General features: G+C 34.0%; 1 protein-coding gene across 7 annotated transcripts in view; it reads left to right on the forward strand.

The window, feature by feature from the left end:
- The window catches only part of LOC106668727 (protein enabled), a 93757-nt gene extending 75452 nt beyond the window's left edge, over window positions 1–18305 (forward strand). For 6 of the 7 annotated variants that reach the window (XM_014397706.2, XM_014397709.2, XM_014397705.2 and 3 more), the window contains 9 exons: window positions 7644–7809; window positions 8429–8584; window positions 8792–8901; window positions 9071–9160; window positions 12652–12713; window positions 13707–14044; window positions 15847–16011; window positions 16072–16300; window positions 16656–18305. In XM_014397706.2, coding sequence (XP_014253192.1) covers window positions 7644–7809; window positions 8429–8584; window positions 8792–8901; window positions 9071–9160; window positions 12652–12713; window positions 13707–14044; window positions 15847–16011; window positions 16072–16300; window positions 16656–16684 — 1345 coding nt within the window. In that variant the 3' untranslated portion in view covers window positions 16685–18305. The remainder of the gene's footprint in view (window positions 1–7643; window positions 7810–8428; window positions 8585–8791; window positions 8902–9070; window positions 9161–12651; window positions 12714–13706; window positions 14045–15846; window positions 16012–16071; window positions 16301–16655) is intronic. The other variant, XM_024225002.1, reaches the window with a different exon arrangement.
- The last annotated feature ends 8027 nt before the right edge of the window (window positions 18306–26332 follow it).

Below are 26332 nucleotides of genomic sequence, written 5' to 3' on the forward strand. Positions count from 1 at the left end.
CTCCAATCTTTTCAATCTAACGTCCTCAGATCAATTATAAATGTTACGTATTTGTCTCAAATGCTACCCTCTACAACGACCTTAAAATTTCATTTATACAAAAATTAATCCCCAAAATATTTACCACAACAATACCACGACCTCCTTTTTAACGAGTAGGTAGGGAAGTGAAGTGGGAGAATAATATTTATTATTTACTCTCGCAATGTAATTAGTGGAATGTATGGGTGTGTATGTATCCGCAATTACTAAATATCCCTATTACAAATCTACTCAATATATAATTGGAAAGATAGATCGTTGATTCCTAATCCCATAATTTTCGCTATTCTTTCAATGTTTCAATATCCGTTTATTAAATAATGATGATCGAGAACGGTTTCCTCTAAAGCAGCTCATCTTACACACTTATTTTGGTTAAAGGATATGCTGTTGCTGTTGCACTGTTGAGATGATGCATTGAATTGATTTGATTTATTGTATAAAATCAATAATAAACGCTAGTATATTTTTTCAGTATAAAATTAATTTCTGACTAAGTGAAATAAGTCAATGTTTTAATAATGGTTAGGTGAAATGTAGATATAGTTTCGGGGTATACTATACTGCGCCCTTTAAGAGCTATTGTATCTTCCGTGCTCTGCCGAAAGCACATCGGTGAGTCCTATTTCATCAAGAAACTCGATTAATTGGCCCGGTTTCAATTGAAGCTCTTCTATGGACACATACATCCCAAAACATTTCCTCCTGCGGTCTAGTGTAGCTCCACAGTTAGAAGATGTGTTGGTGTCTCTTCTGCCTCTTTGCAGGATCTGCATGTGCCATCTTGGATTATTCCAATTAAGTGTCCATTTAACTTTCACTGTCCTGTTAGGATTCCCAGTTTGTTCCTGCTTCCCTTGAAACATTCTGTCATTTCTTTCCTTCCAAATTTGGTTAGAAGATTCTCGGATTGTCTGTGTCCAATGAGTGAATTCCAAAGTTCTCTCATTTTCTTTTTGTCCTTCTGTCTGAGATACTCGTTAATAGTGTGGGTCCCTATGCCACAGACGGGTTCATGTCCTACCAGCGGTGTAGCAGCCCCTTTTCTTGCAAGGGTGTCCGCTTTCTCGTTGCCTTCTACTCCCATGTTTCCTGGGACCCAGCAGAGGCTGACTTTATTCTGCATACCTAGTATGTTTAGTTTGGTTTTGCAGTTCAGCACCATCCACCAATGATATTTGAGCTTAGTGCTTTGATGGCTGCTTGGCTATCTGACATGGTTAGGGGTTGGATCGTTGACGAAATACTAAGGACATACGAACACAAATCGATCACCGATCGATAGGGAGTATTCCTCGATGTTTAAAAGCTTTTCGGTCGCGGGGGTGGCACAGCGGTTTGCTTGCCAAACTACAACCTCATATTACAGATACAATGGTCCTCCTTATTCAGTCTTTACTGTCACAACGCTCGTTCAAGGTGCCGTACAACGATCAACTTTTCGAAAAACATGAAATCCAGGCCGCAAAGTAGCATTACTTATGTGCATGATATGCCTCACACAGCTACTAGTGCAATTCGTAGATGGTACCGCAGTTCTTGCAAGTGGAGCTTCAAGGGTATCGCCAAAGTCTAAGCATCTATTGACGCTATAGACCAATGGACCAGCAAACGAAGAATCAAGATTAATGCCAGCAAATCATCTTTAGCCGTCTTCATTACCGACGGAACTACGTGAGCTCACCCATATCTCCAGTAGGTTAACGAGTTTCTTGCAGACTCCGTCACATATTTAGGGTTAACCCTTGACTCAATACTCACGTCTCATGTCTGCACCTTAAGACAAAAGTCATTGCTTATAAAATGCTAATCCGTCCAAACGTCTATATGGATCGGAAATAAGCTGTTCCGCATCCTACTCGCAACTCAATAGTGTCCAAGTTATGCAACATAGAGTCACGCGATTTAATAACTGTATCGCCATGGTATTGAGAAACTCAACTCTGCACTGTGACCTTGAATTAAACCGGTTCGGGATACACTCATCGCCTTGTACAACTTTTCTATAAAAAAGCAACGACTCATCCAAATTCCCTCGTTTCTCATATACCATTGGCCACTCTCTCGTCACCTTAGAAGACTAAAACGTGAATAGCACAGGGACCTGACAGAATTCGGCTAAATCCAATAATTAAACTGCAAACTATTAGTATGGTAGTGCGTATCTTGCGTTTTTCAACTGTGAAATAATTATGGTAAGACCAGTGCTCGAAATTTAGTGTATACGGGATATTATTATTTAAAATACTCTACTACTTAAGCACATAATTGTACAAATTTATTTAAATTAATTATTCTTTTAATATAAGGTCTTGGTTGAGATGATTAAGTTAGTGTCACGAGCGGGATTCGAACCCACAGCTGCTCTAATCACTTGAGCTCATAATAGCCGGTTAGAGAAGAGGCATATTGTGCCGAACGTCGTGGGTTCGAATCCCGCTCGTGATACTTGTTACATAAAGTATAATTAATATACATAATTAATAGGCCAATTACGACTACTAAATACATATATAAATTAATGTAAAAATTTATGTTTATTGGGTTCTTCATGGTGAGTCTACCATAGTCCGTTAATATTATTGCAATTGTAATGGAGAAATGTACCTATCTAATGAATATGTGAATCACACGCTTACACGTAGTATGTACGCTATGGCTCACATCGACAGTGCTCAGCGTATGTTTATATGTTGTATACTATAAATAATTTTTGAAAAATATATGTAAAATGAAAATGTTATGAAACTGAAAAGAATCGTTACGCTTTTTGTTGGGCCCCCACCATGAGAGACCGTGGGCGGCGAGTAGGATTGCCATCCCACCCTTAGCTACAGTACCTCGCTGTTAATCGATATTTTCTCAATAAAAAAGAACTCCTTTGCTTCCAGCTTCCTGAAAAAGGCGGCCGGAAGTGGGTCAAGGCGAGGCTGAGGTCACAGATTGATCCCGAGATTTATTCGATTTTCTTCCCTACACACCGGGATACTCCCTTTAATCGATCTGCCGAGCCCCTAGGAGGAAAAACCCCGTTGAAGGATGTTTTCAGTGAAAAATTCGAAGTCAATTAAGAACCTCACGCACAACGACGTTTAACGTTTTCTTCGTAGTGGGCGTATTATGAAGGAAGTCCGCAATTGCATCCGCTTAAACAGGAGTCAAAATGTCAAAACGCACGAATTATCTTTATAATTTTCCTTTTGAACTATTCTTCAAACATTTCCCCAACACTCAAAAACAAAACAAAAATTATAGTTCATATGCAAAATTTTAACTTTATACATGTCTTGCGATGATGAAAATCCTATCACTTTACTTTATCATTATGGCTAATCTGAAGACAGATTTTGTAGATGGTTAAAGATTGGCAAACAAACAGTACCACTGAAAAGCTTAAGTTGTTCTCATCCTTCAGGCACTCTACCAGATATGTTTACGACAAGTTTATGATTTAGGGAGAAAGCCATTAAATCTGGAATACTCCTCGCCATGCTGTTTTCAGCTTTGAATAAAATATTCGACATTCTGAAGTTCGAGCTTTTTCAGGCAGGGGCAAAACGTGTAAAAGTTGTCGAAGCCTTATAATATTTGATAGCAAGTGTTTGGAGGAAAATCCCGATGTAGAAGGCCATACCAAATGGGCTCCCTTAATCGATTTAGGCTCTCGAACCCAGTCGAAAACAGAAGTTTCGTTTGCTTATTATATCTGTTCTAGCCCACGAGCAATATTTCCGTCCTACACCCCTTCTTCTTTACGGCCTTTTGTCATTTTTATTTATGGGAATTTGTTTCCTGAGAAATGTGACATTCCATCCACGTTCGTACATTGATTACTCAGCTACTACTCGTTTTTACTGTGGTGTTAGGCATCTAGTGTAATTGTGAAGTCAGATGATAGGTTCATCGCTTTAAACATAAATTATCTTAAATAAATTATCAACCTCGATATAGAATGTACTGGTACTGTTTTGCCGTTTTTGTCTTATCAGTAGAGTTTCCGCATTTTCGTTATTTCGAGTTTTGGGTTTGTATGTTTAATCGTAGACTTTGCCCCCAAACCGAAATAAGTACAGACCTTAGAGAGAGAAATTCAATATCCCTACGTTACTGGAATAAGTTTCCATTTTTCGGTATGTCGATGTCCATTATAGTTAAAAGCTTTTCTTCTTTCACATTTCTTGTACTAAATACGAAGTACGACTTTGACATCTCAGAATTTGACATAACTCCAAGAGTCGTAGTTTATTGGGTTAATTTTTACTTTGATAGACGACTTTTGGAAATATGTCAAATGCTTAGATGTCAACTAGAACAGATTACAACATTTAAAGAAACTCCTAAGCCTAATTTTAGTATACAGTTTATTCATTTAAATTTATAAGGGTACTTTTTTAGAACAAATTATTGAGACTAATTTGTTTTTGTTTTTAATTTTTTTTAATAATAATAAAAAACGGAATGGTTTTTTAACAGATTATTTTTATTCTTTTATTTATTTATTTATTTATTTATTTATTTATTATTTTTGAGACTAATTTGTTTTTGTTTTTAAATCCATTATATTTAGTGTCTATTGACCAAATTACTTCTTTCAATTAATTAATCTTTTTATGTAAGATTTTTGGTTGAAATGTTTTGTTTTTAAATTTGTTGTTTTTTGTTAAAAATGGAATTGTTTATTAACAAATTTTTATTTTATTTTTTTTTATTATTCTTTTATTTATTTACTTTTTTATTTATTTATTTTTTTTTTTTTTTTGCTGGCTAACTGCTAAGAATATCTCACTTTTTTTACTCATTACTAGTATAAGTGCTATCATTTATACCCAACCCTTCCACACGTTACTGTATGATGATAATTCATTTGATTCATTATTATTTTATGTAAGGTCTTGGTTGAAATGAAAAGAATAATTAATTGAAAAAAGTAATTTGGTCAATCAAACCATTAAACATAATGGATTTCATACATTGCTACGTCTACACTTTCACGTTGTCAAAGAACTGGGTCTAACCCTTAAAAATAATATAAAACATACAATCTAAACAAAACTACTCTTAAAAATCCAGCACGGTAATGCCCTCATATACAGGGTGAGCGACCAAGACCCGAGGGGTTAAATGCCTGGGTAGTCTCATACCCCAATCAGGATGTTCATAACCTCAGTGTCTTCCCATCATTCATGCTAATAAATACATTCATAGAGAGTAGAATCTTTCAAGTCGTAATTATGTACAAATAAAATATGGGTAATCGCCATCAATTTAATATTACTCAGTGACTGACCCGCCTATCACAGTGTGTTCTTCATACATAATACTAACTAATCGACGGATCTATATGGTACTATATTCTGCCACACACACACATACATTTTTGTATTACACCAGTGCCTTTTATACTATAACGTAGGTTACTTGACCAGTTTCTGCGGTACTCTATATTCCATCTATGACTCAGTCTCACACATGGGCAAGCACAACCATTTCCACCAATAGATACAGCCAAGTGAAGGCTTTGTATGAAGGGGTTCGTGCAACCGTAAACTTGTATTAACTTCAGGTGTTCAAATGATGTAATAATGTAGGGCCTATTTTTCTGTCATTGGAGGATATTTTGCACTTTCAACTTTATTCGTGCAGAATTCAGTCAGATATTATGTTTGGTACTGAATCTTTCTTCATATAGTGGACACCGCTTCTGTCTTTCGTCAGTAAGGAGGTACCCCTGGGTTAACCGGGTATGGCCAATCCTCAGGCATGTTCACACTATTCTATCCCTTTAAGATTCTCTCCCACGGTTTCACCATGCATTATTATCTCGCATTACCTTTTAACTTTTTGATCTTAGTCATCTGGCGCGTTTGCCAATTATACAAACTGATTTTTTTTCATCTCATCACTCAATTTATATAAATTACGGAACTGTTGGTATTATTTAAAAAAATTGATTTAGGAATGATGATACACATTTCTGACTTATTTAGGTATAGTTTTATTTCTTCTTATTATTTAGAATTTTAGAAATCATTTGAATAGAGTAAGTAAAACATTTTTAATTATGGAATTTTTTAAACAGATCACAACTAGGTATGTACATATCACGTGGAATCCCTTTAAAGAAATGGGTGTTCAGTGGGGCGTTTCAAGGGGTGTCAATGGCCGCAACAGTTGGAAGATTGTTGCAACAATTATCGCTAGATTATCACATTGGTTTGAATCTCAGAACTCTTGATATTGAATCCACAATACTTCCAAAATGGGAATTTTTCAGTAAGAAACATGGTTGAAAGTATCCTTTACAGTTGTGGACCTCAGGAAAAAAAGCAGTTGTAAATCATACAAAACCAAGCTTCAAATTATCTTCCCTTCAAATCCTGCTATACTTTTGGGATATACCAATTATCTGGAGACAATTTTGCATAAAGTTCACCTATTTAAAGGATAGATGAATAACAACAATACTAGTTGTCTCTAGGAAGGTTCTTAACGATGTGCATTGTTTTAGTTTGTCGTTGATCCATTCATTTACTTTTCTACGAGCCTTTTCATTGAATCCAGTTTGGGAGAAACTTATGCATATTATGGTGCATCATTTGAACATATATAAATCACACAGTCATTTTTACGAAGTCCTTGGCAAAAGTGTGCAAAAAATTGGTCGAGACCTAGAGAGAACTAAGCAATCATATAGCCCTAAAATTTAAGCCAGGTTTTTGTTATTATTGAGGGGTTTCAGTTCATATTTTTCTTATTTATTTGACACAGTTATTATTGTTGTTGTAACAACATTGTTGTAAATGTTTATTGCTTTATTTTGGAGGGGAAAAACACGATGTTCTACTCATACTCTTTGTCAGAATAAAAACAAGATAATTTCACATTTTATACGACTAGATAAGATTTTCTTGAAACAGATATTTACTCAGATTGTCCGACTTCAATTATAGGTTTGTGAATTTGGAACTTTTAAGGAGGGAGTGTAGCCTTGCACTTTTCTTATTTGCAAAATACTGTTTACCAGGGACATGCATGGTCGTGGCCTTGTATTGAATAATAATAATTTGACTGAATGTCTAAACGCTGGTTGTGTTTGTACATTACGGCTGTTTCTTCACGACATGCAGTGAAGTGGCAGATGACAACGCCAATTGGTCGCTTAACACGCAACCCTTATGGAAGTGTCATCTTCTTTTAATGAAAGTCTCAGTTCATAAAGCAAATGCAATCCCAACTCACTTGGCACTGATTAGAGAGTATGCTGTTGTCTATACAATGATGAAAACCAGATGTGTGTTGATCGTTCTCATTTACCATCAGTGTTTCAAATTGAGTCATTAAACGGTGGCTGAAAAGCTTTTTATGCAATGTACTTGTGGTGAGTGCCATTCCTCATAAAACACATTTATTTTGATGCAGAAGGGATTTTCTAACATTTTAAAAACAATTAAACAAAAATATAGATTGTGAGAAATTAAACACACATAAAAATGTTCATTTTATTATTAAACACGAAATATTAATCATTAAATTATATTAAATTAAATTATGAATGAAATGTATCTCATGAATTCTAATGTTATTTAATTATTTTATTGCAGTGAGCAGAGCATAGCGTCTGCCAGAGCATCTGTGATGGTCTATGATGACACAACCAAAAAATGGATACCTTCAGGAACTACTTCAGGGCTTTCAAAAGTGCATATATTCCAAAATCAAGCCAACAACACATTCAGAGTTGTTGCAAGGAAGCTTAATGACCATGAGGTTAGTTTTATATTTTAAAAATCATAAAATTCCTTAGATTGTGTAAAATGAAACCAACATAAAAAGTGACCTTTAAATCTTTTCAGTTTATTTATTTCCATTATAAAAGGTATATTATCTGTGCTGTTGCATGTAAAAAATGCAATAAATGTCTTTCATTTAAATAATATTGTTCTGGGTACATCCATACTTTTTTTTAAATTGATTTTTAGCTTTGTGACTTTCATATCAGCCAGAGTAAGTTCGATGATGAATTGATGATATATAGTTTTGGGGGAAGGGAGCGCAAATTCCAGGGACGATGGTGAGAACTGAACCCATGACTGCTGGGTCTTCGAGCCGAGTCTTTTGCGCTACCCACATGGCTACTGTTATTCCCAGAAATTCAAGGAGTTCAAAAAATTAACAAATATGATTTTAATATTTTGCTAATTTTTCCAATGTTCTGTAATCTTCTCATAAACTACAAAAGAACGACTCGAGTTTAAATTTCTTGAATAGTTTATTAACCAAAATTCAAATGTTTCAACTATTTAAATGGCAGACATGCACTACACGCAAGTTTTACCTGTTTGCAAATATTAAATATCATGATAGTATTGATTATTGTTTATTTCAGGTTGTGATAAACTGCGTTATACTTAAAGGATTAAAATACAACCAAGCCACTCCCACGTTTCACCAATGGAGGGACAACAAGCAAGTTTATGGCCTTAATTTTAGTTGTAGAGAAGATGCTGATGCATTTGCACGAGCAATGACCTACGTATTAGATGTAAGTGGCTATTTAAAACTTTTACCAAGAATTATTCAGTTCGTTTTAATTGAATGATAAACATATGTTGGGTACAATGTTATTGTGCAGATTGCCAAATTGATTTGAAAGGAACTTCTCTAGAGTTGAAACAGTCATTTTTTTCAGTTATTATGATTTGACTCAGTGAGTGTTTGTAAAGAGTAGACAACATGCATTTATTTGTAGGTTTTAAACAGCAATTCTTTACCGCGACCTCCACCTCAGGCAATGACACAGCAGCCTCAGTCTCACTACCAGCAGGCGAATGGGCAATACGATGAGGATATGGGCTACAGGTAATCAATTAAAATTCCTCTTGAAAATTTAAAATTGCGAAAACATTAGTATAAACTTGGCATGCTTTTCCAAGGGCATGTTTGGGTTTTAGAATAAGTCAAATGTAGTACAAATACTGTGCATTTTATAGCTCTATGGTATTTAGTTTCTTTTGGGTTTTTGGTTTAGTAGTCAGATGATTCAGTGGCCTAATATTTATCACCAAGTATCAACGGGAGGACCCACTCGGATAGACCTGAGCCCAATTTCACATTCAAGGTGAGTTATCCTAGGGTTAAATATGTATAACTGTAGCAATTGTTTTGCCGGCTTTGCACCAAAACACGGTAAATAGCATAGAGTAAAATTTATTAAATGTAAAAAGGATTTTCATTGGAAACAAACGAAAAGCACTGCAAGATGGGAAAGCCAATTTACACACTAATTGGGTATTTGGTATTTTATTTATGGTTCAGCTCCCAACTGATAGATTCTAATCACTAAATAGGACAACTGATGGCTAGGGAACCACCACCTCAATGCTTGAAAGGCGGTGGTGAGGCAATTGCTTTTGTCTTTACAAATCTAGTACAGTTTTTTTTGGATAGCTTGTAAATTCTGGGTGTCTGTCGAGAGACATCAGATAGATTAATGGAATTCTTGTCTGAGGAGGAATCGCTGAATTTTTTTAACTTAATGTAATCAACAGAATAACTTAAAATAATTTAGGCAGCCTTAATCCCAGTGGTTTGTAGAGTCTTATAAAGGTCCAATGTTTGTAAGGATAGGTGAAAAATAAAAACTTCCACCTGTCAAGACGATTTTATCCCAAAGCTTCTTTAAAAATTAATTTAAGAACCCTCATCAGTCTTATTTGAGTGAAATATCAGTTAGAAAAAATAAAACTTGGAAAAAAAAGAGAATTCTTACTGCAGTTCTGGCCAGGGTCGCATTCTTTTATATGCATCTACTTTTTGGAGTTCCCCCACCAATGGATACCAGGAACTGGAGGAGTTCCCTCCTGAGCACTGCAGCTGCACAGCTTATTGTACTTTATCCCTGGCTCCATTTTTCAGGGGCTCGCAACACAAGTGTGAATTTGAGCCCCCGGTGTGCCAGTGTACGTCCATTGAAGAAAATCATTTTTGAAGGGGGTTGGGACCAAATTCAGGATCGCTGAGATCTGATCCCGCTCCTTCCTTTGATGAGCGCCTTGTCAATTTCTTTTAATTGCGGCCACCGGTCCCCTAAGGCGTAAGAAAAAATCCAGAGGCGACGATGAGAATCGAACCCACAATTGCGGGATCTACTAGCCGAGAGTCTGATGCCTTAACCACTCAGTTACCGCGGCCCCCTCAGGAGTTAGTATTAATGAAATAGACTTTTACTGCAAGAAAAAATTGAAATATAAGTTTTGCCTTGACAGTTTGTACACTTGGATTAATATTAATCATTTAAAAATGTGTGTATGCTTTTAAGAAAAATATATGCAATGGTTTATCATAATGCAACACATTTTGGAAGGGAGATAGCATTAAGGTAATATGAGACGAGGTTAAAACGTTTATGGCTATATTACCTATTAAAAATGTGTGTTGCATTAAGTTGAGGTGTTAGTTCCTGCTCGTTCTATGAACCCGTCTCGACACTTTTTTCCTTGTTTTATGCTATACTATGAAACAAAAGAGACATTTATTCCTTATTTTATAAAGATTTTGTTTGCTTTCTAAACTGATCAGTTGTGGACAAGCTCAAACAACAACCCATTCACCTCCAAGCTTGATCCAACATTTTTATTAGATCCATTATATTGACCAAATATCTTCTTTCAATTAATTAATCTATTTATGTAAGGTATTGGTTGAAATGAAAAAGTTAGTGTCACGAGCGGGATTCGAACCCACGACCTTCGGCTTGATATACCACTGCTCTAACCACTTGGGCTGTTGTGACCTCGATTCACTCGGACACCAACTCATGACACTAACTTTTTCATTTTAAACAATACTTTACATAAAAAGATTAATTAATTGAAAGAAGTTATTTGGCAATCAGACCATGAAATATAATGGATTTAATAAGTAAAACAATATCTCACTAAAGCTCCCCGTGGCCACTTCACATGTCGCCAAGAATCGAATCCTGATTACACGACATTTGAAAAATGGCAAAAAGGAGGGAAAATTCAAAAGGTAGGTTGAAATTGGGAGTTGGTTGTTGTTAGGACTCAAGTGGTTGTAGCAGCGGTGTGTTGAGCGAGGGTCATGGGTTCAAATCCCGCTCCTGGCACTAACTTTTTTCATTTCAACCAATACCTTATATAAAAAGATTAATTTTTATTAGACTGGAATAGCTGCATGCTTAGTTGTGTATTTGCGTTTAAAAAGTTGTCGTAATAGTATATGTAATTTTTTGAGCTGGGCAGACATGAAGTTGAAATGCATGCTCGTTTTTCTTATCCGCACATATATCTGAGCAGATAATTTCGTATGTTTGAATGATTGTGGTAAGCTTTATGTAATATTGTAAAATGTCTGTACAAAGAAGAAAATAATGACAAATTGCAATGCGACAAGTAGATACTGTTAATTATCTTGTATGGCTATTTACAAAAAATGGTAAGTTTTATTTTGTATATATTTATCCTTAAAAGCACACAAAGACAAAAAAAGACTTGTATTTGTTTCTTTTCCATAATAACTAAATATAAAGGTTAATTGTTGGCTTATGAGAGCTTATGGCTTGACATTAATGACTTATTTACCCTTATAGAGTGTTTCCTTTTATACTCGTTAGACTTAAAAAAAATAAAATAAAAAATAAAAAACAGTTGATTTTCATCTTTTCTACAGCCAACTTATTGAGTGAGTTGGTTTTTTAATTTTTTTCTTTGATAAAACAATAAATTTGAGTAAAATATTAATTCAAGATCTCACCTGGGCAGATGGTTTGGTCAACAACGGGTATAGTCTACATTAATAACCTAAGTCCTGGGTGGCGATCATCTACGATGGTCTACAGCGAGTTAGGGTCACCATAAGTCTCAATTGAAGATAAAATAGTGATCGACCGCAATGTACAACGGTTAGAGACAATCATTTTATTGCTCTTACTGCATTATGGAACCGTCATATATCTGCTTCCTTGATCGGTAGTCAAATCTAAATGATCGTAATATAAGGGTGAGACTCTTGTTGAAGAATGGGATTCTGTTTTACAAGACAAAATCTGCTGCTCGTGAGAAGTGGTAACACGCGTTATTAAGAGCAAAACCAGGTAATAAATTGTTAGGTAAATTTTATTTTACCAAAACCATCACAATAATTTAATTTTTATTAAAACTAATGAAATTCTGATCTCGATTAATTTGGTCATTAAAATAATTCTACTATAATTAATATTATGATAAAAATATATATAATATGAAAAAAAAAAAAAAATACGAGGGTCTGGTTTTTGTCTTTGAGTGTTTATTTTACATGATGCACCGTAACTACTGAATATGATTATTTTAAAAAAATTGTTGAGTGACTCAGTTGCTAGGAAAATTGTACTTGGTTTGATTTAACGGGCGAGTCATGCAAAAACGGTTTCTCACAATTGTTTTTTTTCCCCTTCTCACAGCTCTTGTATTAGAGGAGAGTGAAATGTTACATATCAACCTGCAAATGGGTCATGCTGGACATTGAACAGCCTTTATCACTAATCATTCACTTCCAATTGAAATATTCAACCTCGATCGAGTTTTAATTGCAATTATATATTTTCAGAACAATGACAAGGGAAGATGTAGCAAACATACAAGAGAGGAGGATGTCACAACAGTCCCAGAGTAAGTGTCTTCAATTATGATTCGGTATTTTCTGCTTCCACGATTCTTTTGTTGATTAGATGAATTCAAATGTAGTTAATAAAATAGTTTTTAAAAAGATCAATAAATAAATAAAAACATTCAGATTGATTCATTACTTTGTGGTTGGGTATATTGTGTTATTCAAGTTTGTATTGTTAATTTAATGAAAATTTAAATAAGCAGATTTATTGCTATTCATTAGGTCATTTATGACCTATAAAAAATGTTAATATAAACTTTTTTTTATGTTTTAATTTTTTAGTGCATTATTATTTCATATTATTTGATTTTTTTTTAAATTGTATAAATGGAGAGGGCATTAAAGTATAATTTAGTCATGCTCATCGTGTTAATGAATCGGCCGTGTTGTTAATACCTGACTCAGTGACAGTCCTCACAAAGGCAATGGGATATGAAGTCAAGGCTGCTTACCATTTTATCCGGGAAGAATGGCCTGCTATAGCAGTGAGGTTTAGTGACCATTGAAAATTTTTAGGAAGTACACTTGGTATTGTGAGGGACAATCACCCAACAATTCACAGTACCCGAACTATTTGACCATAATAGAAGTGCCTCATATAGTACTAGCAATTTTTTAAACTACCTTTCATTCTATTTGATGGCTTTATTTATGTTTCTTTCACTTTTAGTATCACAAACTCACTCCTAGTTAAATTATTCTGACTATTACATATTTATTTATTTTTCGTGCTTTCTGTTATTTAACATTCATATCTTATACAACATTCAGTGGTTCCAACCAAATGGACGAAGCTGGTGAGGTTCATGGTATGATTAAACCAAAAAAAGTTCTTTTGCATGAAACTATTTTACTGTTAATTATAATTGAGTTTTCATCTCAGTAAAGTATTGCAATATTTAATAATTTACTATTTATGATTAGCCATGTCTAAAACTAATCAAACATCCTTTAGTTTTGTAAATATTATTAAGTTTCAATATGTTTTTCAGTATCAAACAACGGGAATGCTTGTTCACCTTCAGGTGTCCCAGTCCCGCCAACACCGCCTGGCCACCACAGAACCTCTTCAGCTCCACCTGCACCTCAACCGCCGCCGATGTCGTTAGCACCGCCGCCACCTCCCGCACCGCCCAGTGCCCCTCCTTGTCCTCCGATGGGACCCCCACCACCGGGGATGCCACCCGCAGTTGTGCCGGCAGGCGCTGCACCGCCACCGCCTCCTCCACCACCACAGCCCAACATGTCCAGGTCGTCGAGCAACGATGGCCAGGACAGTTCTTCCCTTGCCGCTCAATTGCAAAGTGCCAGACTTAGAAGATCAAACAAGGTAAATGACTTGAACGTAATAATGTTATTTTAGCATAAATTAATGAATGTATTGTGACGTTAAAAACTGAATGATATTAGAGTTCATGTTTTAATGCTGCAATCAATATTCATATAGTGCCCTGTAGTTTTCACACGTACTAACACAATCATATCATTGGAACTGAATGAATTAGCTCTTGAAAAATTAAAATAATAAATCAAATTTGACAATTTCTTGATTTGAACATATTTTCTGGAAACATGATGCATTGATCATTGTGGGATCGGAAATTTGTGTTCATAGCATAGCACTATAGATTCAAATCCAAGGTTTGACCCTGGAATTTTATGATTTTGTCATTAAATAAATACACATAATAAATTTTACAGGCTGTGTTAAAATTTAAATGAATTAATTACATCTGTCTCCCTGTTATTTAATAGAATGATTAAGTTCTATAAGTTCTACAGTTATTTTTAAAATAGATTCTTATTTCTTATAGTCTTATTTATGCTCAAATCTGTGCAGAGTTGAGTCCTTTACGATAAATTGCCGGCAGACCTTGAGATTCACACATCCCTCACGTATTGGCTGTCAGGGCTCCAGGGACTATCATCAGCTAGGTTTAGCTATTTTAGTCCCCAATGCAATAATTTTAATCCTATGCCATTCAGAGTGGTGGAGTACTCAATATTCCTCCATCACCTTTTAAACGTCAAGGTTCGATAGTTCCTCAATATTGGTTGATGGGTACTCAATATTGTGCCATTGATCCTCACACTAATAAATACATTCTTTCACAACATACCACAAAAAAACTCAAAACAAGATATCTACAAAGTATTATGTGTTGTAAAACAGCCGTTTTTTTTTTCTCCATATTTTGGGGGAGGGCTCGCAACACAAATGTGAATTTGAGCCCCCGTTGTACCGGTGTTCTTCCATCGAAGAGACTCATTTTTGAGGGGGGTTGGGACCAAATTCAGGGTCGCTGAGATCCAATCCCGCCCCTTCCATTGATGAGTGCCGTGTCAATTTCTTTCAATTGCGGCCACCGATCCCCTTAGGTGCCAGAAAAAGTCCAGAGGCAACGGTGGGGATCGAACCCATGACCGCGGGATCTACTAGCCAAGAGTCTGACGCCTTTAACCACTTGGCTACCGTGGTCCCCTACATACATCTTGATACATCAGAGCTTCTCTACCAGCCCACCAACGCTGCCACATTCTTTTAATATGTTTTTTATTGCATTTTAACAACAGAGGAACGGATCACAGTGGGTAAGTTCAGAGATTGGGAGGTCCCGGCCTTGTTTAATTTATTTATATATTTTTTTAATAAAAATATATTTATTTGTTTTTTAAATAGAAGGATTAGCATTGAGAAAACAAAATTACATTGACTAGCTGTTTGTTATGTTGATTTTTTTAACACACAAAAATTAAGATAAATTTCTGGAAACTATAATCGTTTTCATTTCAGCTGATATAATTTAAAAAATCAATTTATAATAGGAAATTGGGTCGTCAGTGGCCGTAATGGTTAAGGCCACTCCACACTACTTCATCAAATTATAGATTAAAGCGTTAATCTGTGGTATTTGCAGACCTTTAAATGTCACGGTTTACCACAAATGTCAATTGAAATTTGTAAGGAATTCTATTGACATTTTCACACTTACTATATGCTCATTTTCTCCCTTTGAATTGCATCAGATAGCCCCTCTTCTAAAAATAGTCCACCTTTCCAATTGGACCTAATTAACTTTTTCACGGTGGTAGGGTTTGAATTTATCTCTCACATAATAATTCTGCCTGTAGCAATCTGCTGAGAACAGTGGCTCAAGCACATCAAGTAGCGGTAGCAATTATGGGACTCTTGGTAGAGGTGGATCGGGAATGGCGAGCATGATGGACGAAATGGCCAAGACGCTCGCCAGAAGGAGGGCTGCTGCGGAAAAGAAAGAAGTCGAACCCAGCCCACAGGTATGCATTTTGATTGACCTTTTCACGGAATATTTTGAATTGAGACAGGAAATGTTCCAGGAGCCTGATTATGGAACAGCCGAGAGAAAAACCTGGGGAAGTGGTAATAAACTCGGCAACGGCTGTGAAGCATCTCCGAAACCGTCGAGAAGAGCATTGGCTTCGAGTGAAGAGTCCCTCCCAAAAGTGAACGGAGACGCCGGTTTGTCTGAACTGGAAGCCATAAAGCAAGATATCTTAAGAGAAATGAGGAGGGAAATAAACAAAATGAAATCAGATATCATTGAAGGTATTCATTCTGTCTAATCAATTGAACACAATTTTACACCTCTCTCTCACCACTGCCAAAGTCAATTTGGATTCATTCTGCTTCGGTTTTCATTCTATGAAAACTGTCGGAGTAACCCGCAAAACTTGACATGGCTGAAAAAATCATGCTGATTCCCCAGTGACATCTGACATCTCAATTAAGTTCATTACGGTTATTCGCATTTCATACTCAGTACCTGCACCAATGGAGTTCAAGTTTGGTCAGATAAAACAGATTATAAATTACTTTGTTTCAAAACAGAGCCCTGAATTCCACTTTTCCTTTTTATTATAAATAACATTTTTTATAATGATGTTTTTTTTTGTTTTTTCAGCCATTAAGACTGAGTTGAACAGGAGGTAATGGACTAATTAAAAACAAAACCTATGAAACAAGACCACAAATCAACCACAGACTGATTTAAACTCTAAAATGCTTACAACTGTCAAGAGTTTCAGACAGTTATTTCTTTGGAGAAGAAAGGAGAGCCTATACCGAGGAAAGACTTTTTATATTTTATTAACGATTAATTTATTTGAACATGGAACAAATTTTAATCAAAGCGCAACAAAATGAAATCGCTTTTATGTAATTGGCTCGAACAGCATGTATTAAAAAATTATTACCTCCCCTCAGTTCATTTAGTAATTTTTATAGTCATCAAAAAGTCAGATTTCTCAACTTTCCTCATTCACTACCACCTATCACTGCCTACTACTGATTTTAAAAAAGGCCGAGAGTGATTTTTCATTATAAATACATTTTATACGGTTTGCTCTAACATCTGTGTGGCTTTTAAGATATAAATAATCCCATTGTATTTTATTTAATATTCATGAACAAAATTCTTATATTTATAAATCGACCATTAGATCAGTTTTAAAACCGTTTACTGAACCTTTGTAATTTCTTTTTAGCTTGATTTCTATATGATTTATTCACGATTATATCTAATTTTCTTACCAAATTTTAATTAGTAAAAAATTCGTTTTTTGTTTTTTTGTATAATCAGTTTGATGTTTCATTTTTTTCTATTTAAACGGTTAATAATAAAAAGAATGCATTATTATTAAAGATCGTTATGTTCATATCAAAGATTGGTAATTAAGACATGCATTGTAAATAGCTAGATAAAAAAATGTTAACTTGGTAAATTAATTTTTAGCTGATGTTGGAAGTATATATGCAAACAAATATATGAGCATACATGTTGTGTAGTTTATTCTCTCTATGTGGCCATTTATATGAGAAGTTGGATAAATATTTAATACAAGCAAGCTCAAAACAATATAACGTATTTTAAATTTAAGTAAGAAATATTTCTTAATCGGTAAAATGATGCGCAATTTAAAAATGATTTTTGTAGATTTTTAATTATATAAACAGAATAGTTCAGTCTTTTATACTGCAAAAGCTACATACGTGTGTAAATATTTTGAGACTGGTTGGAACAGTTAAATAAAAATTAAGCGAATTATCTGTTTGTTTCCACAAATTTCCCTTGTCAAAAAATATAAAAGTCTTAATAGAATATGTTTTATCCAACTTTGACCATCATTGAGCTGTGTGATATAAGTACAATTTTAAACAAATTTAATGTTAAATTGAAATAATTCAGCTGTTAGAATTGTAAATATCACAGGGCATCTGGTCTCTAACTGATTTCTTCTTTTATCGAGATCCACATATTGTTTTTGTTTTATTCCAGCCTTCTCTTCTATTGCATTTTTTAATATCAAGACAACCTCAATTTCCAAGTATACAGGAGTAAAAGATTCTTAAATATTCATGGGTATTTCATCTTTGGTAGATCCATTGTACCAATAATTTTAGATCGATTGAAATATGTTTCATGTTTATTCCTTTACCAATATCAGATTATACACACAGTATATTGCTGTTGGTTGGTCTTGTAAAATGTCGAAATGTTTGCGTATTCATTTTTAATTATTTTCTTTTGAAACTTAGCATTTAAGTTGACTTTTAAAAAAAAGCGAGTTTTGCATATCCTCTATTTAAAAAAAAAATTTCTTTACGTCTTGGAGAGAACTGACTTTTATTACCATTGATGGTTGGAAAAGGGGTTGTCCCATATCATATTTGCTTGCAGTTGTATTTTTTTTTTTTTAATATTTAATAATTATTTTAATATAACACGATATATATGTATAATATTATATACTTTATACATTGAAAATGTACAAAAGTTACATAAATTATGTAAATATTCTAAATAAACTTCCATTTTCTTTAAATAATACTCTGTGTAAATATTAATAAAGAAAGAAAGTCTTCTTAAAATTGAACCTCAGTATTAAGGACTGTATAAAGGAAAAAGTGTTGGTTTAGTCGGGGCCATAAGAAAATTTAAAGTTTTCTGGCCTAATATCACATTTCCTATACTTTACTAATATCACCCGATTCAGTGTTTAACTTAGTTCTTAGCCAAAAATTGTACATTATAAATATAAAAGTTGTATAATTGTTGGGTAAGAATAATTTTTAATTAAACAAAAAAATGGGTCTCTGTATTGCATATTTAAATTAATTTTGAGGTTAATATATATTGTATATTTATTCATAATATATATTGAAATTTAAAAAAAACCTATTTGTAAATAAGTGTCAACAAATTTTGTAATATCAATTTGTATTGCTGTTTGTCTCTCCTCCCCCATTTTTCTTTTGTTTTGTTTTTTATTTTTCATTTAAGATTTTGTGATAATTTTGATTTATGAAAAAAATTCTTTAAAGAGAATATTTTCTTTTTAATGGCATTTGAAAATAAGTTCCTGTTAAAATTAAAACCAAAATCTAGTTAACAAAAGGCAAAAAAAGCATATAAAGGAAGTGATTTATTAATAATATAAAAATATATATATATAAATATTATAAATAAAAATGTAGTTTGCTTCTAATAGTCAAATATACAATTGCTGTACATAGTAAGCTTTTAGTGGTGCCTTTTTTTGCTGCATTTTGTCCTTTGATCTCTTATAAGAAAAATGTATAATCCTCCCCTCGTTCAGGGGATTGTAATTGAACTATTTCCTAAACATGATCTACTTAAATTGAACCTCTAAAAATGTCTTGTTGGACGACTTTTAGTTTTTGAGACAATAATTATGTTCAATCCCTAAATTAAAATGTAATTGCAGCCAACTGACAAAAAGTGGAAAATAATAATTGTGTTCTATAACGCTCAAATAATGATCAAACTTTCAATGAACGTAATTATTACTTTTTACTTGGTTAAGGACCTTTTTGTGAATAAGGAAAAAGGACAAATTTTTTTACCTCTTTTTACAAAAGAAAAAACAACAAAATATTAGTGTAAAACTATATAATGTGTATTGTAATTTTAAAAAATGTACTTGGCTGCAGGGTTTTGTACTATACTTAACCAATAAAAAAAAAGAATATTAAAAGTTAAGATTTGTATTCTCATTATGTCAATGTGTACATTTATTGAATAAAAATAAAATACATTTAAAATTGTTTTATTTTTTTTATTAGTTATTACCTTTTTCTTTATCAAATTTCATCAGTTATGCTTAAAATGTTTGAAAAAGTCTTGTTTGTACTTCAGCATCTTGGTCTGAATAATGAACAAAAGACCTAGGACGAAACAAAATGGAGGCAAAGCCTCAACTTCTTGACTTAACTACACCAGTCAAGCCCACTGATGATTTATATAAAAAAATATAAAAGGAGGCCTTTTTTTTTTTAAATCATGTTCTTCATTACATTTTTAGTGGTTGGATGGTCATTAAATTTGTAGGTTATGTGTAAAAGAATTAGATGATAGATATATTAGGGTGTATGTTTTACTGTGCCATTTAAGAGCTATTGTATTCCCATTTCTGTGCTTAAAGCACACAGGTAAGTCCTAGTTCATCAAGGAAACATTGGAAAGTTCTTTCTAATGTTACATTTTTAAGTTTCAAATGTGGTTGATTGATGGTTTTAAGTGATACAGATTCGGGAAGATGGAAGAGGTCAAGTGTATGTAGCCACCTAGGTGCTTATCATCCTCAGAACAACTGCCCAAAGGGTCTTCCATCGCTACCAAGATATTGGAGGTTACTCAAGAAGGCATGGTGATATCAGGTCACCATTGGGTCACATCTCAAAGATGATCATCTTATTGTTTCAATTGCACTCCATAATCAACATACCTCTGTTGAGATAAACCAATGACTTCGACTAGTTAGAAATGTTAGTTTATGCAAATGTAAGGAGAAGACTTCCAGAAGCTGGATTAGGTGTGAGAAGGTCCAGAACTTCTGGCAAGGCACAAAACAGTTCGGTAAAGTTTCACAAGAACTTTTGTTTTCGGATGAATCAAGGTTTTGTTTGAGGTCTGACTGCTGGAGAACAGGAGTCTGAAACAGGAGAGCGACATATCCCTGAAAATTTTCACTCTGGAGAAGTTTTGGAGTGGTGGTGTTACGATTTGGGCAGGTATTTCTTTGGAAGGTCACACAAACTTGATTTCATCGAGAGTTCTCTAACAGAAGCACAATACATTGAAGATGTTTATCAGAAGTGGTTCTTATATGCCACTAATTGGGATTGTTTTATTACAATGCAAGGCCCTACACCACTTGGACGGTGGTAGTTGACTTGGTGACTACTTGGAACGGGCTTCAATTCAAATTTGGAATGGTCGACATTTAGTCCCAACTCAACGTCAATCGGACGAGTTGTCAAAGGTTGTAAAATGTCTGCCCAGTGATGCCAGAGAATTTGCAGGATTAAGATGTCGAATGTAAGCGGTGATCTATGCAAAAGGAGGAAATACTCTGTACTGAATTGAATATTTTCTTCATTCATCATCCATAGCAACATTTTTAGTAAAATTGTTGTACCGTTGTAAAATTTACAATTGTTTTAAACCAAAAAATAAAAATTATGATTGCAAGTATTTACGAGGGTGGCCACTTTTCTTTGCCACTCAGTGTATTTTGAGGCACTGGTCTTGAGGGTTCTCAATTGCCAACTTTACCGGAACATGCAATTCCAATAAGGTTAAGCTTTTTTAAATAAATACAGTGAAGATGAATAATCAAAATACACCAAGCTGATGATGTTGAATGTGCTTATTTTGAAACCCATAAGGGTAGACCATTGGGATCTATTTATTGATATATTATTTTAATATGTGATATTACAAAGTGAAAATTCATAATGTCTTATTCATCCTAGGACAAATGGTCAATAACCTTAAAGTGTAAAACAAAAAACAAAAGTAGAATTTTCAAACATTTAATAAAGATCACAATAGTAAGTACAACAAAGAAAGTACAGCTAAAAAGACTTAGGTAATATATAATACCATAAGACATGAGTAATATAATTTTAAACTCTGATGCAGATGTTTACAAAAAAAATCCTTTATTTATCAAAATTAGGTACATATTGTCTCTAAAAATAACAACGGTTAAAAAAGAGTTGTGTAATAAATTTCCAATGCAGTGTATAATTGAAATGATTGTCCCAGTTGATTATCTTTAAAAAAAAATGTTAGACCAATAAAATCAATTAAATCGCAAAAACTATCACATGTTGCTGAATACTTTTTATTAAGATAGAAAAATGTTATATAAGCCGCAAGAAACATTGAACCAGTGGTATCTCTTCCTTTCTTTATCTTATCCTTTTATCAAATATCTGGCTGCATAAATCTGTTAATGTCCGTCAAAGAAGGGAGATGTGATGCAGTTTATATTTTATTATATTTTGTATATTCTTTATTTTGAAATTATTGACGTTGAAAAAGATAACCAAGTACATCCCTCGTCGAACAAATCTAGCAAATTTTTTCCAGAAAGTATGAAGAATGTTGATCATTAAATGAATAATGGATTTTGGCATTTAGATTTCTTCAGAAGATGGCGAAATGCGTCAAATAACGAAAGTAGGCGGGTGATTTAAATTTTTAAATGAACAGACGACCGTAGAAGTTAAGATTCAATCGTGCTATACTTTAAATTAAAATAAAAGGATTTGCTTGAAGGGAATAGAGGCAGAAGAAGAATGGTTCTTATTCCTGGTTTCTTAAAACGAGGGTCTAGAACTAGAATTATACAGGGTGATTCGTTCGTACAATAAAGTTCGCCAGGTGCTTCTACACCTCAAATGCAACAAAAAAATTCGTATGAACATGGCCAGATTCTCAACCTTTCGCAGATATTCAACTTTTTTCAACTATCTACAGTTTTCGTCGTAACTATTGAACAATTCTATTTTAGGGAAATAAAAAAAAGCAATAAAAGATCGTTCGTTAAATTTAGGCTTCCTTCTAGAACTTTCCATTTAATTTTTGATTAAAAAAAACACTAAATCTTTCAAAAACTGTTAAATTTACAACCTCATTGGACAAAATTCACGGTAGAGCTTGAAAAATTTCATTACAACTTAAGCCTTCTAGCGGTATACCCTTTTCTTCCATTACATGGAACCCGAAATTTTAAGCTAAATAGGAAAAAAGAGTGTCGGTGTGAATAAGTGGAAATGGGGTTAATGTAGTAATTCAGTTTTTTGTCCTGGGCAAAATTTATTTCCCAACTTGAACATAGTAAAATAGCTCAAAAAGAAATAAAAAATTAATCAACATAAAGAGACAATATACATAGCGAACAACCAAAGCAAAAAAATTGAACGACATATCTACATTAAAGACAACAAAAGAAGAAAAAAAACAATACAGACTTTTTTAAGTACGCGCGAAAAAACCCTTGTTAAAAACCCTTATGAAAATTAAATATGTGAGCCATCCCTAAAAAAAGAACAAAAAAAGATAACTTGAACGTAACTTGGTTTTTCACTATATTCATATCTCTTTTGTTTACGTTGAATTTTTCTTTGTTGTAGAATAGCATAGAGTAGTGAATAACCCTGTATAAAGTCAAAGCAAACAGAAAGCGCTACAATTTAAGTGACAATTGGTTTCTTCGAAAAATCTCCGTTCTTGACTTTATTTTCAAGTTAAGCACGGCCCATTTCAAGCTTAGGGGACCGACGTGGTTAAGTTAATACTCCCTTCTTCACCGGGATAAAGACTAGCTTTGTCGGGTGACAAAAAAGTACGAGGAGGTCAACTATTTTGACACATGGTACGCACAAAAAAATAAACCCCTGTTTTGTTTTTATTGTATAAATACAACGGCAAACGGTCAGAATAAAAACTGTTAGTTTATGTAGTAATATAATGTAATTATACTGGGTAGTTCAATATGAGGTTGAAATTTGGTGATAATAGACAAAACGAATAGAATGCCACAAAAACCGAATTTTCTAACTCACTCCATCGAAAAGGTACGATTTTTATTTTTTTTTTCGGAAAAAACGGACTTATCACACATTAAAAAAAATTATCTTCGTTACCTATGCGCTTTGCGTCGAAATTAAGCCATTTTTAAAATCTACCTTATATTGTCTAAACTGGTCATCTACTGAACCATTTCAGTCCAACTAACAACTTCATTAGGTTTGTTCGTTCTGTTTTGGTTCTTTTAGGTCAATCTTTATTTTAATTTTAATGAGTAGTACATATTCCGTTTTCCGTGTAATTAAAAAAATCTCATCGATTCGAATTGAGTAAAACCTTGATTTTTCCCAAGATGCTCGGTTTTGTGTGAGGTTTGTTTGATAAACCATCCTCATAACAAGAATGTACCGATCCTACCAAGCATACAAACAACAACAACAAATTGTGAACAACTTATGGTATGCGTTCATAACAAACCTTTAGAAATTACGGCCTTGAGACACGGCGCAGGCAGAGATCGCAGAACCAACATCTCAGGTCCAAAAATATTTTTACTCTGGAGTAGTGTGAACACGTGTGAATGTAATTTATTAGCGCGAATGGAGAGGCATATCCCCAATTATCCCGAGTAATATCGAGTACTATAGGGTAGAAATGTGTAGAGATTAATGACCGTTAATCGATAATTATTCAGATATCGTAAGATGCGGTCTGGCCCAAATATCTGAATAACTATAGGATAGTATGAACGAAGTCTGGTAGGTGAATGAAATTTATTAGCGCGAATGGAGGGGCATATCCCCAATTATCCCGAGTAATATCGAGTACTATAGGGTAGTATGAACGAAGTCTGGTAAGTGATTGTAATTTATTAGTGTGAATGGAGGGGCATACCCCCAATGGAATATCTATTTATTAGTTTGAATGGAGGGGCATACCCCCAATGGAATATCTATTTATTAGTTTGAATGAAGTGGCATACCCCCATTGGAATATCTGTTTATTAGTTTGAATGGAGGGGCATATCCCCAATTACCCCGTGGAATATCAAGTACTATGGGGTAGTGTGAACCAAATCTGGTATGTGAATGTAATTTATTAGCGCGAATGGAGGGGTATATCCCCAATTATCCCGAGTAATATCGAGTACTATAGGGTAGTATGAACGAAGTCTGGTAAGTGATTGTAATTTATTAGTGTGAATGGAGGGGCAGATCCCCAATTACCCCGAGGAATATCAAGTGCTAAGGGGTAGTGTGAACCAAGTCTGGTATGTGAATGTAATTTATTAGCGTGAATAAAGGGTCATCTCTCCAATTACCCCGAGGAATATCGAGTACTCTAGGGTAGTGTGAACCAAGTCTGGTATGTGAATGTAATTTATTAGCGTGAATAAAGGGTCATCTCTCCAATTACCCCGAGGAATATCGAGTACTCTAGGGTAGTCTGAACCAAGTCTGGTATGTGAATGTAATTTATTAGCGTGAATAAAGGGTCATCTCTCCAATTACCCCGAGGAATATCGAGTACTCTGCGATAGTGTGCTAACGAGGCTATCATGTTTTTATCTTGTTTCTGTGTATTTCTGTTTGTTATTTATGTTATTTTGTCCTTAATTGACTTGCCCCTGAAGTACAAAGAGACTAGCAGTAACATAAAGAAAAGAAAAACTGTAGGTCAGCGTTATATGATAAAACATAACTTGGCTAGATAAACAGGAAAAGAAACTAGTAGGTTTAAAACGCGAGGGAAAAAAGAAAAGCTAAGAAAGATAGTTAAAACTTAAACGTAATTGCCAATGTAATAATTATCCCGCCAATTATTAATAATTTATACTATAATAATTAGTTCACTATAATAATAGTTAATTTTAAATGAACCGTTCGGAGGGAAAACTACTGCATTTCTATTCTAGTCAATCCAATAATTAAAATCTGTTTTTTTTTGTCTTGACCTTAGTGATAATTTTTTTTCTTCGATTAATTGTTTCATTCCATGACACTCGATGACAGTAAAATTGTTCATTATTAGTATAAAACAGAATTGTTGATAATATAGGAGTAATTTAAAATAACATTTTTATATAGGGTTGGCGAAATCAAAATCCCATACCTCGTTAATTGGTAAGGTAAACGATTAAATACACTAAGTTACAGTATTAAATTTTGTATTTTACCGAGAGGCTACCACTATGTCGATATATACTGGAACCCTCAACTGTAGCACATCATAACAAAAACGAAAATCTCACTAATCACCACAAGAAGACAAATCTTGGGGACTAAAACAGAAAATGGCCCATTGGCTATATACGGCAGTAATAAGACCCAAAAGAACCAATGGATCATTAGTCTGGTGGAACAAAGTTCAACAAAAGCAAGCTACCAATACAAGCTACAAACATTGGCAAACCTATGTATCAAAGGGGCAATGAAAACAACCCAGTCAATTGCTACTAGAAACACTGCTAAACCTTCATCAATTGGAAATATTTATACAAGGAAAAACGAGGAAAAGCGCACATAGGCTCCAGAAATTGTCATACTGGATGGGAACTAAACACTTCAGGCATACAACAAAAATAAAAGCAGACACCCTCTCTAAGAAATGGTGACTGACTACATGATCCGGAAACACTTTCTACAACATCTTCTAAGGTCACAACAGACTACAAACGAAAAAAAGAACTTAGGAGAACACCAATTGCAAGATATGGCACACAGATAGCTCCAAAACAC

This window comes from Cimex lectularius, unplaced genomic scaffold, assembly GCF_000648675.2.
Source record: "Cimex lectularius strain Harlan isolate CLEC.00 unplaced genomic scaffold, Clec_2.1 scaffold25, whole genome shotgun sequence".
Taxonomy (NCBI): Eukaryota; Metazoa; Arthropoda; class Insecta; order Hemiptera; family Cimicidae; genus Cimex; species Cimex lectularius.